This window comes from Temnothorax americanus, unplaced genomic scaffold, assembly GCF_048541705.1.
Source record: "Temnothorax americanus isolate GAGA-0224 unplaced genomic scaffold, ASM4854170v1 Scaffold5, whole genome shotgun sequence".
In the NCBI taxonomy this organism is placed as follows: Eukaryota; Metazoa; Arthropoda; class Insecta; order Hymenoptera; family Formicidae; genus Temnothorax; species Temnothorax americanus.
Window position 1 is genome coordinate 5,834,507 of NW_027509657.1, and position 15,572 is coordinate 5,850,078.

General features: G+C 37.5%; 3 protein-coding genes across 3 annotated transcripts; 1 reads left to right on the forward strand and 2 right to left on the reverse strand.

Moving 5' to 3' along the window:
• The first annotated feature begins 249 nt into the window (after positions 1–249).
• Positions 250–7,600, forward strand: Spz3 (Spaetzle domain-containing protein 3). Its single transcript, XM_077418202.1, has 6 exons — positions 250–743; positions 998–1,235; positions 4,595–4,719; positions 4,844–5,116; positions 5,385–5,510; positions 5,633–7,600. The coding sequence occupies exons 1-6, from the start codon at positions 250–252 to the stop codon at positions 5,826–5,828; spliced, it is 1,452 nt and encodes a 483-aa protein (XP_077274328.1). The 3' UTR covers positions 5,829–7,600.
• A 471-nt stretch (positions 7,601–8,071) lies between these two features.
• On the reverse strand, positions 8,072–12,421 carry LOC143904019 (uncharacterized). The gene is made up of 3 exons (XM_077418223.1): positions 12,198–12,421; positions 10,115–10,273; positions 8,072–8,695 (listed from the first exon to the last, which is right to left on the reverse strand). Exons 1-3 carry the CDS (start codon positions 12,256–12,258, stop codon positions 8,454–8,456), a joined length of 462 nt encoding a protein of 153 aa, XP_077274349.1. The 5' UTR covers positions 12,259–12,421; the 3' UTR covers positions 8,072–8,453.
• On the reverse strand, positions 12,266–15,275 carry LOC143904020 (uncharacterized). Its single transcript, XM_077418224.1, has 4 exons — positions 14,898–15,275; positions 14,451–14,609; positions 13,597–14,278; positions 12,266–13,507 (listed from the first exon to the last, which is right to left on the reverse strand). The coding sequence occupies exons 1-3, from the start codon at positions 14,947–14,949 to the stop codon at positions 14,067–14,069; spliced, it is 423 nt and encodes a 140-aa protein (XP_077274350.1). The 5' UTR covers positions 14,950–15,275; the 3' UTR covers positions 12,266–13,507; positions 13,597–14,066.
• Between the last annotated feature and the right edge of the window lie 297 nt (positions 15,276–15,572).

Genomic DNA, 15,572 nt, shown 5'->3' on the forward strand with positions numbered 1-15,572 from the left:
GATTTCGGTTCCCTCGTGACGAACGAGTCCTTGGAGCCGGGCGCAACCTTGCGAAGTCGTCAATGACTCGATCATGATCTCCGTGACGAGGAAACGTGTCCGGTCCTACGGATCAAGCTAACTGTCACCCGAGGTGTCACCGCGAGGCCACCCGAGAATAAAAAAAACTCACCGTCCGCGAGCCAAGGACGAATTCGGATTCGGATTCCAAGGGGTGAATCTGGGAGAATCTCCCCGAATGCGAGAGAAATGGCGTTGGTGAATTTCAGTTTACCCTATCAGTCGGTGACGATGGCGCCGTTTCTTTACGCGGGTTCGACCGGTGGCCACACGACCCCCAACAACCTTCGTTTGAACGCCGTGCTGCCACCGGGATCTGCGCCCAGTTACAACGAACGGGAGAGCTTTCATAACGAACCCTATACACCACCGATCAAGTATCATCAGCATCGACGTAGTCAGTCCACGCAGCAGAGGAACCATGAGGTTTACGCGGAACACACGTCCTTCTCGTCGCAGGACACTCGTTACGCTGTGTACAATCAGGATTTTAGACGAACTCAACCGAGACAGCAGCAGCAGCAGCAGCAGCAGCAGCAACAGCAGCATCAGCAACAGCATCAGCAACAGCAGCAACAGATGAGACCACCTCCGCCTCCTTCGTCGTTTCAGCATCAGCGTTCGCCTGAACCCATAAAAACTCGGATAGAGGAGCAGGAAAATTATCCGGAAAGACCTATCGGGTAAATAGGGACCTTTTTTCTTTTTCTCTTCTCGCTTTCCCTTCTCTCTGTCTCATAACGCAACGTCAACGAACAAAATATCGTGTACGCCTTCTTCTATCCAAAGTTCTAAATCGACTATATTTATTCAATTTCTTCCTTTGTGCAAATATTTCAATCGAGTTCAACGGCAGCTGGTATCTGTAGATGAGATAATTTTTTGCGCGCGAATCGAGAGGACACTCCGTGATATGCTCAGTTTAATTTGCCTAAAGTTACACGAGGGTCAACGGCGGGAGCTCCGTTGGTCCGGGTACCAAGACCTCGGTCCACGCCGTGTTGGACTACGACGACGATTTCGACGACTATTACGACGAGGAGGATCAGGACATACCGACGAACGCGCACGTCACGCCTATCCAGGGCCCGATCTTCCTGAAGAACGGCACCGTGCCCGTGGTACCCCTGTACTCGTATCCCCAGCTGAACAACGGGACGTTCGTGCAGATACCGGTGAGTGTCGTCGAGCAAGAAATCGTTCCCTGAATCGTTTTCCTGAATGTATCGAGGACGACGCGACCGTGGCTGCGGGAAAGCCTCAAAGTCTAATATAGCGGCACGTGACATTTCAGACCGCGGCATCCATGACCCCGTGCTGGAGTACCTTCGCTAGAATCGTGCATGCGCGCACCGCGGTTACAGTCCCAACGCGCGAATCCCTTTTACCTCTTTTGTTCCCATCTCCTCGTTCAACGTCGTTCGGCGTTCATTCGCGCGACGACGACCTCCTCGCGAGATTGCGCTAGGTCGTGAAGGAGTTGATGTGAGATGTCAAACTGACATTGAGACGCGGCGAATCCTCGACTGCGATGTATCGTCGAGCAACGACTCCGATGGTTCCTTTTCTTCGACTGGAACACACATATACACATAACACTGCACAAAAAAAGAGGAATATATATTATAAATCTAGAAAGAATTTCTAGTAGATATATATTTTCTTGTAAAGAAGAATATACTATACATTATATAATGTAAATATATATATAGTATACTGTATATAAATTATTGAGTCCCTGAGAGCGAAAAAGAGCTACATGTTTTTCGAGAAATCTGACCTTTTTTACCTCATATATTTAATGGAACGAATTATCGCGAGGGCAATCCGGTTTTTCTAGTCTAACCCATAGAAAATGAATCTTGATTCGCAACACTACAGATAGCCTTTTACGAACGAATTAGTAATTTGTGACTTTACATTAAAAAGCAAATTTTTGCGCTCATATATATGCAGCGCTATATAATATATATATATATATATATATATATATATATATTTATTTATTAACTTTAGCAACAGCCAGAAAGTGGACTTGGTTTACAATCAATTCCTTATTCATTTATACCTGCATCCATTCCACGGGTACATACTCGCCTGTATATAATAATATATAGAAATTTCTCCATTATCTGTTTTTACCTCTGTTTCTCTTTATTAGCTCTGTCATAACGATCGATTAGTAAATAATCGCAACTCATTGTTACGATTAAATCGTAATTACTTACTCGACTTAAGAAACTATCCATCTATTCGAAAGAGGTATATATATCTAGAATTTTTTATCTCTCAAAACGGAAAAAAATTTCATTAATGTTTAGAAAGCTTGCCTTATATTTTATGTGTAACCTTGTTCTGGACAAGTTATCGAGTCATCACGGTAGTGCTAAATGTATGCGCCGCAGCGATGCACAAGCGGCGAGACCGTTCCGGTATTATAGGTACATGATCAGCTCGATTATGAATACCTGATGAAATTATCAGATCTTATGTCAGAAACGACTGGGCCAATCAAGTTCTTCATAAGTTTAATATCTTGGATTTGAATTGTACGAGAAAGAGCTTTATCTTTATATTTCCTACGAGCAGAGATGTTACAACGGAAAGTCGGATTTCTATATTAATACTATAATACTATATTAATTTAATTAATAATACTATAGTAATATATTTCTCACGCTTTACTATTTTTCGTTTGAAATTATTATAAGATTTTGAGTGTTTTTAAATCTATCTTTATATGGAAAAAACACTCTAACAGCATTTGCCTCAAGCTGTATTATTTTTTCAATTAATGCATGTGCTCTTGGCTTTTTTATCTTTTTTAAAAAGATACTTTTTGAACAGTTTTACATATTCCAGATTCAATATTACTACTTTTTAATCAACCACCACGTTGTTCTAAGAAAGCTCACAACTAATCTCTTTTTTTTTTCATCGACCGAAAGTCGATCTTTCGGTCACTTACAACTACCGTCTCGCGTTTCGTAAAGAAAGTCAAGGAGAAACGTTTGCGACCTTCGTATTTCCTTTTAGCTGTTAATTCATGTGCCGTTCTTGTATAACATCCACGTAACATAACACACAATAAGTGTACTTTCTACTCTCTCTCTCTCTCTCTCTCTCTCTCTCTCTCTCTCTTTGGTAGTATCTTCTGTTTCCAACTAGCGTTCAAACACGACATTCTGAATGAAATTGCATTCACACACACATTTCAAGTGTACTCTCTCTGGTATAGTATCGTCTGTTTCTAGCTAACGTTCAAACACGACATTCTGAATGAAATTGCATTCACATTTCAAGCATTTACATACCGAAAGCTTGACTGCAATCTAAATATAAAAATAAAAATAAATGTACTAATAACAGTAATGAGTAATAATAGTAATAACGTAATGATACGTAATGAGGATAATTATCTAGCGCAATCGATGCATAGAATAATCTTGATCGCTTTTTGTTTCCAAATAAATTATCTTATTTTTTTGCTTGTTCCTATCTATTACAGAAAAATCTTATCCATTTCATCAACGTTCGCGAAGGAATCGACGACGATGGACAGGGACTCGATTGTGTTTCACAATTTTTCGCGGAGAGAATTGTATCTTACATATAGTAACGAGTTTTCCTAGCTGATTTCATAGGTCATCTATTCTTGCCCCGTCATCCATTTTATTCAGCGAAACATTATTCTAAAAATTGCCGTTCATTTGTCACATCTCTATTCTCTCTACGTGCCGAACGATACGAGATAACGTTAAAAAATGACGAGAGGAAGTTAGAACGCGAAGCAACTTTTATCTCGATCGTCATAAATATATTCTCGCAATACGGGCTATTAATCGGCCTTCCACTTTTCGCAACGCTAAATTCTATATACATCATATATGTGTATAGATTATATTTATATACCAATATTAAAATATTTGAGAAATATAATTTTCTTAAATTTAAATTCGCATGCAGGTAGCACTTTGATTTAGCCTTGCTTATGCTGTATGATTCATTTCTCGTGGGCAATATGCACGACGGACGTGACCACTATCAGAATTCTCCCGTATTATGAATGACGCCTACTGACTGGAAGTTGAATAGATTCGAGATACGAGCGTAGGCGGTCGATCTTTAATTAGCCGACATCGATTTCCGGTATACGGTGAATTAACGTGCACAATAAAAATGTTTCTCGGCGTATTTTGTGTCGCCGTGACAAATATCGTCAATTATTTTATACGGACAGCAGAAAGACTCATCACAATAAGAGAACACAGTCTTATTTGCTAAATTATCCCGCTATCAAGGCAATGACGATTTCGCTACGTCAGTAAGATATATTCGCTGAAGATGGATAATTGTTTAACTTCTGCCTTGTTAAAACTTCTTATAGGGTCTTTAAAGTAGCTTTTACACGTTATCTGTGCAATATACACATATAATTTTTTAAAAATTGATAGATATGTATATAAGAAAAAAATTAATCCCATAACAATTAGAAAATTAACAATTTCAACAAACTGAAAATTAATCATTGTAGATACTTTGGACCGCGCTTTCGGTAGCTTTGGGTGTCGAGCTGAGGGGAGACTTAATACGAGGCGCACCATGCATCAAGAGATATCATCAGTTGTTCTGCCCGACCGCTGGCAACACATATCCAATGTGCGTATAAATAATTTTATTTGTTACTTTTTTAATATGCACCTTAGAGGTGTATAACGTTATACCTATAACTGCGGTTAAACAATTAAAACTCGTCGTACTTTAATTAAATCGATTGTTTTAGAGAACGGATAGAACGTTTCATTGACGAAAATAAAGCGTTGATGAAAAGGATGTACGGTGATTTTGAGATGAGTTCGGGACACGGGTCGAGCGAGCACGGGCATCGTGCTAGAACGCGAAGGAAAAGTAGAGAAGCGCGAAAGCACGATATCCCGGACGGCGGGCACAGAAATGATGAATCGCACGTAGAAAGCGAGATCGGCGAGGAGTATTTTAGCAGAAGTAGAAATACCAGGCAGTCCTTTGGGAAAAACCGCAGCACGGAGAGCGGCAGGTGAGAATCGAAAATCGATTTTCTGTCATTATTATCACATTTTATGCTTATATATTTTATTATATATATATATATATAATTTTATACTTTTTGTTTCTGATGTTTGCATCTTGGCAAGATTATTATGAATACTATATCCATCAATAATACACTTTTAATAAAGTGCAGAGTTTAGGAGAATGTTTTCTCTTTCTCTCTTTTTTCCGTTTCTCTTTTACTGCTGCAGCAGACTGATTAGAAATAATTAACATCGCGATGATGGTTACAGAATCGACGCGTGCGAATCGAAAGTTGAGATCGTGACTCCTTACTGGGCAAGCAACAGTGCCGGAAAGATTCGCGCCATCGTGAATACCCAGCATTTCGAGCAAGCGATACACCAGGAAGTGTGCTCGTGAGTAAAACGATATTGCTTATTCCGGCGCTCCACTCATCTCAATTGTTTTACACGATTCTTCATACCTATATGGATTTTTATAAAATAAGCACAGTAGACTGTATATTTTCCTTTTGCAGGAAAACGCAAACGAATCGGTGCAGCGGGGACTGCGGGTGCGAGCAGAAGTACAAGTGGCACAGGTTGCTCGCGTACGACCCGGACAACGATTGTAAGGGTATATTCATGGACTGGTTCCTGTTTCCCTCCTGCTGCGTATGTCGATGCGATCCTATCAACAGCGGCAAGTTCTCCTCATCTAATGCCCGAAACTGAGGCCGGAAAGTGACACAGAGATTGACACGTTAAAACGTGCCATGTAAACTCTTAAAAACAGTTTATTCATTCTCAATCCATTTAGACGATTATCATAAGGACTGTTGACAGTAACCTGTGATAAGAAAAGTGCGCATAGGTATAGGCACGATTTGCGCATCGGCCAATTTAAGCGTCCCACCATTTCGATTTTTAAAAATTAGAGACTTTTATAGAGCGCAACTTTTAAAGGTTGAAGAATGATATGTATCAATTGACAATTCTTTGCTGATAAATTTATCAAATTATCGACGAATTGATCATAAGAAATATTAGCTCGTCAATGAGGTATATATCGCTCCTTCCTATTCTTCTTCTCAAATATGTACGATTTAATTGTTTAATCATGTCCTTTTCTACGTCTCGCGATTTTTTTGCTTTTCTTAGTCGTTGCTATTTTCTCGATTCATTAAAATTGTTACTATCTATTAAAATTGGTCGAAGTCCAACTGCGCTTGTGATATCAATGCCATTTGTTAAAACAAGAAACTGCTATATTGCATAGCAGAACCGTTATCATACGTTCAGACTGATCAGTTTGCTTGAAAGATTCCAGCCGATCAACGGATTAATGATGTCCGTCGAAACTGAGAAATAAATTTACGCGATGGATCTAAATGTATATAGCGATAGCCGTTCAATTAAAATACCTATCTCGATATATCGCAACACAGTAATAAAGCTATACATCAGTATCTCGATAACGACATGTGGTATAAATATATGATTTGTTTAGCCGATGCATCTGAGCGATCCTTCAAACCTCGAAATCAGCCAATAAATCGCGCGTGTAGACCTATCTAATGGAAGAAAATGATGTATCGGACGAGATTGAATTGAACACAGCTTCGCATCAATCTTTGATAACAGATTTGAATCAAACAGCATAATACGTAGCGCAAAACTATTTTCGTGATTCAGATTTTATTTGTGTAAGTAGAAAATAAATGTTACCGTTTATAGGCTCTTTCTAATAATTGTCGATTATAACTACAATAAATAGCTGCAATAATCATTAGGCAGCGTTTAGTCCGTAAGTATATTTTATTTTACTTCGTGGACATTGTACGTACGGCTGGCTGCACGGCTCTTCAAACTGTTGTGAAACGCGAATGCATGAGCGTGGGCTGGAATAGGTCCTAAGAATAACTTCCTCTTAGGACTTATTGCGCGCCGTAGAGTACATAACTGCCTTAAAAATAATTAATTTTTAATTTTTAGTTTTTAACGTTGCGTTAAACGATTACACTTTAATTAAGGCAAGCATACAATCCTCTGCGTGAAAGGAAGATACATGCAAGATCTATGAATCTAAAAGTAAGAATGAGGGAAAAAATATTATTGTATTCTTGTATGTAAAAAAAAATATTATATGAAAAGATATGTGCAAAAATGATTCAGACAAAAGTTGGGGGGACAAATAACGGTAAAATCCATTTTCGAAAAAATTGATTTTACAAAGTAATAGAAGCCTTTTTTAAATAAAATTATATGATTTTTTTACATAATATTATTCTTCTAATTATTCTACATAAACAATTATTACAGTCATCAAAAAGTCAATACAGTTTACGAAATATCTTATATCTTATTCTAACATTTTTTGACATGAAATTTCTTGTAAACAATTAATTTTCTGTTGCTTTTCGAAAAGATATGTAATTAATTATTTGTTCCCCACCACACAACTTTTGTCTGAAACATCTTTGCCTGCCGGGCTCATTTTTCAAATATTCCGGTGTTTTCTTTTAGGTGCCCCATCCTATATATATACACATATACATATATATACATATAGTTAATGTGCGTTGACACCGTCAACCCTTTGAGAACATATTTATTTATTATTCTAATCGTTGGACGGATACCTGATAAGCTCTTTTACCCCTACTCTCCTTCGCTCTTAACTACTTAAGATATTCTCGTGACAAAAAGAAAGGAAGACGTAAAAAGTAACAAGAGGAAACGCTCAAGATAATGCCTACTTAAGACGAAACAAGGTTGAACCAATGAAAACGAGACGCAATGATGATGGGTCCAATTCGTTCTACGGCGTAATTATTACAAGCGACGGTCCGCCGTCGGAGAGCGCGCAGAGATGGTGTATATAAGGTCGAGCTAGTGCCTTCGTCTCATTACACAACTCGAACTTAAGGCTCGTTAACTTTAAAACGTTCCGAAAGAAAAGTCGAGTCTACACATGATTATGTTATGTCTTTTATTTTGTACTTACAGCAAATTCGATTGAATCAAAATATTAATTGTAAAATCCGCGCGCTTTCTCGTTCGTAATTTTCGCGTTTCGCAATATCGAATTGCACTTGAACCGGGTGAGAGAAATTACGCAAGGCTTCTTCAGCCGTGCACTTTTTTCATCGCATTCTTTCGAATCGCCATCGAGTCGGGAAACAATTCGCGTTCGTTCACAGTGAAAGTTTCAAAGTTTGTTAGTCGTACAGATTTACAACATTTAAGTATTCGTAGCTATTGTTCGAACCGCTCTTCACCTTTTTTTCCCTTTTACCTTTTTCTTTTTCTTTTCTCCTGCTTTTCTTTTATCATTAACTATAGATTAATATCATAAGGTTAAAGAACGTATTTCGACTGGTGGAAAGTGCAGGCAAGAAGTATCATCGTGGCGACGTAGAGCAGCCTGATCGCGGAGGCATCCGTCGCGGAATTGCACAAATCGGTGCTGCAGATGTGGCAGGACTCGATTACATCGCGTCCTGGCTGTGTCAGGGAGTTGCCGCACTGGCCGTTGGTGATTTCCATTTCGTCATGATACGGAGTGGAGCACTGGCGTATGATAATCCGATCGCCGTATTCTAAACACAGATTAATTGTTTAACGAGGGTGATCGGGGTTTTCGGGCCAGTTTAGAGTCCTCTTCGTGTCAGGCTCAAATTCTATTTATATATAGTTTCGATATAATACGACAAAACGTTTGAGAAAACAAAATATATAAATTTTACATATCTAGTATAAAACATACATATATATATAATATATGTATGATATAAATAAATTATATTTATAGATATACATTAATTTAAACAATTTAGATATACGTATCAAAATAGATGACATAAAATTATAAATAAATAAAATGAAATAAAATTTTAAAAAATCCACGATTTATAGATTGCCTCAACTTGAGACTTAGTTAAGAAATCGTCTCGGCACAAATACACGCGGCCGCGTTTCGTTCGCGTATATCTCGTCCGAATCATCAGAAAACGAACACGGGAACTTCTCGGAAAGTCCTTCAATAAGCGCGCAATCGTTTCGGGGTCATCTTCTCCCGTGCGCCAGCGAGCGCGCAAAGCCAGCGTCGGATTTAATAGCGCGATTATTATTGCCGCTTACGTAATTTTTGCGTTCGTGTGGCGGTCGCGCTCGCTATTTCACGCACGCTGCCTCGTCACGCTAGAATTCCGTCGAATCGACGTAAATTCGACATGCGCGCGGTTAGTACGTTCGATTTGCCGTGGAAAAACCACCCAGTGACAGATTTAAACAACGCGTTGACAATACGCGCGCGCACGAAACGGACAAGAGAGGCGTGTATTACCCTGGCCCGAAATTAATCAGCCCGTAATGGTGGTGGCCGTGGTGGTGGGCATAATGACAATTTTTTCCTCCGTAGGTGTGGCACACCGGCCTTGTTTTAACGTCCAATTATCATAGTCATTTCTATGCGCGCCCGCGGTATGACTCAATCGCGGCGCGCATATACCGTTCGCGTCGTCACAGTCTCGCGGAGAGAAAAAGGATGCAACGCATTAAAAAGATGCGATTTAAAAGACGCCACTTCACAATGCGTCATCCACCCAACAAACGAGCATCTCGACGAATGTCCGGCGTAATACGCGCGACGTATTTCGCGCTCGCCGAACGGAGTTTTTCTCTCGCCATATTGTCATCGCGGTCACGCGGTGGTTTCTTTTTTTTTCGCACTATCACGTAAATGCGTTAACAACTGAGGAACCAACACCGCGCGAGATGGGCGGATGTTAAAATGCGAAAAGAATCGAATGCGAGCCTCGTGAAACGTTAGCGACATCCGCGTTTTCATTGAGACTTGTTTACATTGTAAAATTGAATGACTATTGTAGTCGCCGTATAGATACTCCATAAATACAATAGGAAACTTTTTTTTTTAGCAAAGTTACATCATGATGTTACATCATGATAATATCATGGTATTATCTCGGACTCGGACAAACGAGTAGAGTTACTTTTACCTCGTTTGACGATTTTGCGGCAGATGGGTTTTGAGGAACCGTAAGGGCCTGGGTCGCAAGTCCTTACGTGGAACGCAGCCTGGTGATCTGTAGTGTTCATCGGGTCATTGCACATGACATTTACGTTGGACGAGCATACCCAGCATCGTAAGGCGGAACCTATTAGATACAGGATGAAAAATCCATAAGACATGATTTATTTTGGCGATTTGAGTGTCGCGACGCGATATAAACACACACGTGTATCGTAATAGGTATATCGCGCGCGTGTAAACGTAGAAAACAATTAAATGTTTACGTAGAATTGTAAGTATGTTCAAAGAATAAAAATTTCCTTATTTTGCAATATTATAACGGCGACAGATATTTTTTTATATGGTGAGTGCAAAGGGGTGAGTTCTTGAAAATAATTATTTTTTCAAAATATTTTTTTTTAATTCTCCCAAAATTATTCTTGATAAAATGTTATATAGGGTGAGTCATTTTAATCGACGCAGGCAAATATGTCGAAAAATATGGATGATTCCGATGTTTCATGTCGTAAATATCGTCGTTTTCAAGAAATTTTTTAAAGACGACTGATTTCTTAAATAAAACTTGATTTTTTCCTTCAGATAAAAGTTGTAGATTTCGTCGAGACATTTTTAAAAGTGTCAACAGCCGTACAGAGAGGCAATTTTATCCATTTAAACAATTTTTTGTAGCATCAACTGCAAATTTCTGTGAATTTATCTAGAATCTAAATTTATCCTATTTACAAAGTTTTATTAGAATCAGGATTTTCAGGTTTGCAGAAGATTTCCCTCAATTGTTTCTGATAATCTTTACAATTACAGATAAAATATATCAAAAACAAATAACACACACGTTAAAAATATAGTTTCTAATTTAAAAAATTGTGGCGCAAAATCCGATCCGAAAGAAATCTCAATGTTGAAAAATACATGATCCGCGACCTCCGTGACATATGCAAAACAATATTATCTTGCCTAATAGATAACACATAACACATTGCTTCAAGATACGCGTGACAGATATATTTTTTATTTAAAAAAAGAGATACCGTTCACGCTTTTGAGGCGGATTTACATCTACAGAATGTAAATCGCGGAAACTCACGGAAATAAATCTAAATTGGAATCACAATTGAGAAGATACCTGCGCAATTCTATAAAGGAAAACAGGTGCGGGTATGATTAAGAAGTGATGTAATGCTGAGTAACCGTCAATATTAATGGTGCGCGCCAGTTTTGTACACAATCAGGTTGTCCCCATTGTAAAAATGCATTGAGGCGCGACGCAATATGTAACTTGAAAGCAAATATCACAAAATGAAAAAAGATTATATATATATATATATATATATAATAATAATAATACAGCAAAAGAGATCAGGATGAGAGATATTACGATTAGATAACGATGATACCCTGTTTTTCATTTTTTTTGTGTTGTTCCGATACCGACATCTTATAAACTCGCGTAAAGACTGCGAACATTATTAATTTGCATACTAATAAGTGCAAGGAAAGTAGAAATAGACAAGATTTCTAGGAAATTTTAAATTGTTGACTTGGTGCGATTATGTAACATCATAACAATCGTAATATATCATATGTAATATGTATAATAATTGTGATATCATAATTATCTTTTTTCTAATTGGCAGGCAATCAAAATACATTGCATTGTAAAATAAAGTATTTAAAATTAAGTAATATAAATACAAACAGCACATGATTTATAACAAAAATACATACAGTTTTCCATGTAATTCTATATGATTTACGTAATTTTACACACTTTCTTTACAGTACGTGATATAATTTTGCATCAGATATATAAAATTCATTCATAAAAAAAAACAAGAATAATATTTTAAGTGTTTTGTTCTTTTAATATATAATATTTACAAACGAGACGCGGAGAGAGTCCGCGGCAGAGTGACTTCATCATAGACTTGTAACTATTCAAAATGACCAAAAATACTCGGTGTATTATTCTTCCAATTCTTTGTTTCACAAAAGCAATCTTTTTCAAATCCTTTCTAATAGAGTTTTCACTTGGATTAGCGCAGACTCACCCGAAGTTACGAAAAGGGCCAGCCCGAAGATGATCATCGCCGTGCGCTCGATGGAGACCATTTTGGAGATGTCGATACGTTCGTCAAAACCGCAAAATTAACTCTGTTTCTCCCCGTAGGAGCTCGTGAAGAAAATCCTTCCTCGATAATCACGACGATCGAAAACGACGGTTTGTGCTGCCGAGCGATCCGGATGGCCGTTTGGATACTGCCGATGCCAAACGTGTCCAGTACGATACTGAGGAACCGACACCCTCTTTGCCAAGAGCACTCCTCTTCCTCTCCTTCGCACATTTTCTCTCTCTTTCTCACTGCCTGTCCGCCGATCGCTACGAGGTTTCTCTCTTTCGCCTTATAATGCGCGATTCCTTCTTCGAGTATATATAATTGATGCACGTAAAATGTAAATACATATACGAGGTATACTGTCAGTTTAGCAGTTTCTCGCCAACCACGTATCCTTGAATTTATTTGTGATCGATTATCTCCTTGATGAAGATACTACGATTGCATATGTCGAGAAACTTAAAAAAATATAAATAAATATCTCGTCAGGGGAAAATCCTCCTATTTCGATCATCCCTTTTTGCACGTCTCTAAACAATTTCCGAAATATTTAAGTCGACGTTACAAAGTGTGTCCTGCCGACTCATCAAGGGAGGTCAAGGAAGCGTTTAACCCTGCTGAACATTACTGACTTGACTCTGGTATTTGACCTGGACCCCTTGGTAATCGTTTCCGCGCCGTTCATTCACGTATCTGATGTATATGTGCGTGCGTTAAACGTAAAATGAAGTTTATTGTTGGAGTTACCGAGGAGGAGGACGTTGCGTACTTAGAAGTCTGTGGCTTGTTCAGCGACATTAAATTCCAACAACTTGGCTGTTCCGGTTAAGCGTATCGAAATATTCGACCTCAAAACGGACTGGGAAAAAAGTTTTACATGCCTTTAACACACACACATACACATCTAATACCCACATACAAGGTAACTGATCTAAATTACTCACTCGTATCAATTTTTTGTCTCGGTTACTTCAGACGAGAATCAGTTTTAATTGTTGAAAGTTGATACTGTCAATAAATAAAATAAAATAACTATTCGCTCTTCGAATTATTTTACATATTATGCATGAAATATATACTATATCTAATAAAGTAGCTTAATACCGTGCGATCGCGAGCATCTATTTAAGATAGATAGAGCCGTCTTGGAATAATAAAACCATCTGTCATGCGGGACCTGGTCTTTTCCATATCAACAACCTTACGTCGCTAATGCCTAATCTTCCTAATTAAATCCACTTGTCCTACAGTTGTAACAGAATTAAGAAAAGGAAACGTACGTATATTTCTCATATCGGATTTCTCACGAGCATATAATCATCGGTGAACATACTTCGGCTTACGTTAAAATGATCACGCCGTTGAATTAATCGTGTGACTAAGCGTAATATTCTTATTCATCTCACTGTAGTCTTATTCATCTTTTCCGGTACCCAACTTATTTATTCATCAATTATTAAAAATCATATAATCATGCTATCACAACGATCAAGTTACCTTTTATATTTAAAAAAATTATTTGCGAGAAAGATGATAAGAAATTGCACCTGACACGATTTCCCAATTCTCTTTTAGTAATATTTCAAGAACATTTTTATTTTAAAGAATTATATAAGTATTTTATAATTTTTTTATATTTAGCTGCATCTTTTAAAAACCTTTATCGGACGTTGTCGAGCAGGAATAAACATTTCGGAACTTGCAATATATTATTATATATGATTACGTTTAAGTAGAATTAATTAAACTTGAGTTAAAACGTGAGTTGATTTTCACGAATAATTTGTATTATCTGCGCATGTCTCACGTTAGTATCCATGGCAAAATAATTGCGATAAATCCAAGACACCATTCTGACGCAGGATCGAATAATTCGTTATTGTTACAGGCATTTTCCTTGCAGAAATAACACTCGATGTTCGAATGCGGAAAACGAATGCTGTCTCCGTAATTACAGTATTCTTTGATCTGACGCGATGACACGCAGGCTCGTACCGTTACCAAAATATTTCTATCTGCCAAAAATATCGTACATATTTTACTTTTTTACTTCGCACAAGCTTCTCCAATTTACCGTACTTCAATTGGCGTGTAAAAAAAAAAGTAATTAAGAGAGAAATTTCTCTCAGCGGTCTCAGCGATGTTTTATAATCGTACATGTATGTGTAAATCACTAAATATACGTACATAATATGATACTTTTGTGACAATGATGAGATTCGTTCCGAGGGCAAGCGACCAACTCAAAAGCACCGGGTGAGTAAGGATCGTTGCAATCTCCTTTATGTCCATGCCTTAGATCCGTATTGCAATCGTAACACCATAAATCCTGTCGTGAGTAAACCACTGAAAAAAATTTTATATAATAAATTAAGCGTTTATCGATATATTGTTTAAGAAAAATAATAACAGTAAATTAAATATCTTTATTAAATGCAATTAATATGCTGCACGAGAAGCGGAGGTATCCAATACAAAACTAATAAAATTGCACGTAAAAAGCGAAGCGATCACAAAACTACGACGGAGCCTAATTTAAAATAGATAAAAATCACTTTATACGCAACACGATTCTTGTATGTCGTGTGATCTTTTACATCACGAGTAATAAAGACATCATAAATGTTCACTTACTCGTACGCAAAAAGACAAACAGTACAATCGCGAATGAGAGGGTTCCGATCATGTTGAAGAACGTTCCTCGGAAGAGAAAGAGCTAGGTTTCTTAAAATACGCTCCTCGCGAGATATCTTATCTATGATAATCAAAGGGACGTCGCGACGAGGGGCATGCGGTTAGCAGCGCATGCTTAATGATGCGAATCGTGTAAATTATTTATATATCTTTGCGGGGCAAATTAACAATAATTTTTTTTTTTTAGAATTCAAGTTTTCACGCCTCAAATTTTTAGTAGTTTTCTTTTTGGAATCCTTGAAATGGTAATTTTTGTAATTTTTTAATTAATATGTCATCCGTTATTCAATTATATTTTAATACTTTGTGTTTTTTTTTTTTTTTTTTTTTCAAGATTTCATGATTTTTTCATGATTTTTTACGATGTGAAATTGCTAATTTTCGAAATAGCAACTCTTGAAACTTTATAAAACATATTCTTTATACTTTCAAAATAATAAAATATCCCTTTACCAATTACATTCTCTCGCTTAATAATTCGTCCATTTTCGAGAGATCCTTGATTTCCGTTAATTTAAAATTCCCAATTCTCAAAATTGTCTATCTCGCTTATGATTTATTTGAGGTGCTTTCCATCTAACTGACACAATAAGTCGACACGAGTCTCGTATACTG

Bases quoted from the DNA above. Each gene is read 5' to 3' on its own strand.
- Spz3 (XM_077418202.1), top strand. From the start codon at position 250: ATGGCGTTGGTGAATTTCAGTTTACCCTATCAGTCGGTGACGATGGCG. The intron at 4,720-4,843 runs GTGCGTATAAAT...CGATTGTTTTAG, and splicing joins GCTGGCAACACATATCCAAT to AGAACGGATAGAACGTTTCA. The intron at 5,117-5,384 runs GTGAGAATCGAA...TGATGGTTACAG, and splicing joins CGCAGCACGGAGAGCGGCAG to AATCGACGCGTGCGAATCGA.
- LOC143904019 (XM_077418223.1), bottom strand. From the start codon at position 12,258: ATGGTCTCCATCGAGCGCACGGCGATGATCATCTTCGGGCTGGCCCTT. The intron at 10,274-12,197 runs GTGAGTCTGCGC...TGTATCTAATAG, and splicing joins GGCCCTTTTCGTAACTTCGG to GTTCCGCCTTACGATGCTGG. The intron at 8,696-10,114 runs GTAAAAGTAACT...ATCTGTGTTTAG, and splicing joins CCGCAAAATCGTCAAACGAG to AATACGGCGATCGGATTATC.
- LOC143904020 (XM_077418224.1), bottom strand. From the start codon at position 14,949: ATGATCGGAACCCTCTCATTCGCGATTGTACTGTTTGTCTTTTTGCGT. The intron at 14,610-14,897 runs GTAAGTGAACAT...AATTTTTTTCAG, and splicing joins GTTTGTCTTTTTGCGTACGA to TGGTTTACTCACGACAGGAT. The intron at 14,279-14,450 runs GTACGTATATTT...TATTTTTGGCAG, and splicing joins TCACAAAAGTATCATATTAT to ATAGAAATATTTTGGTAACG.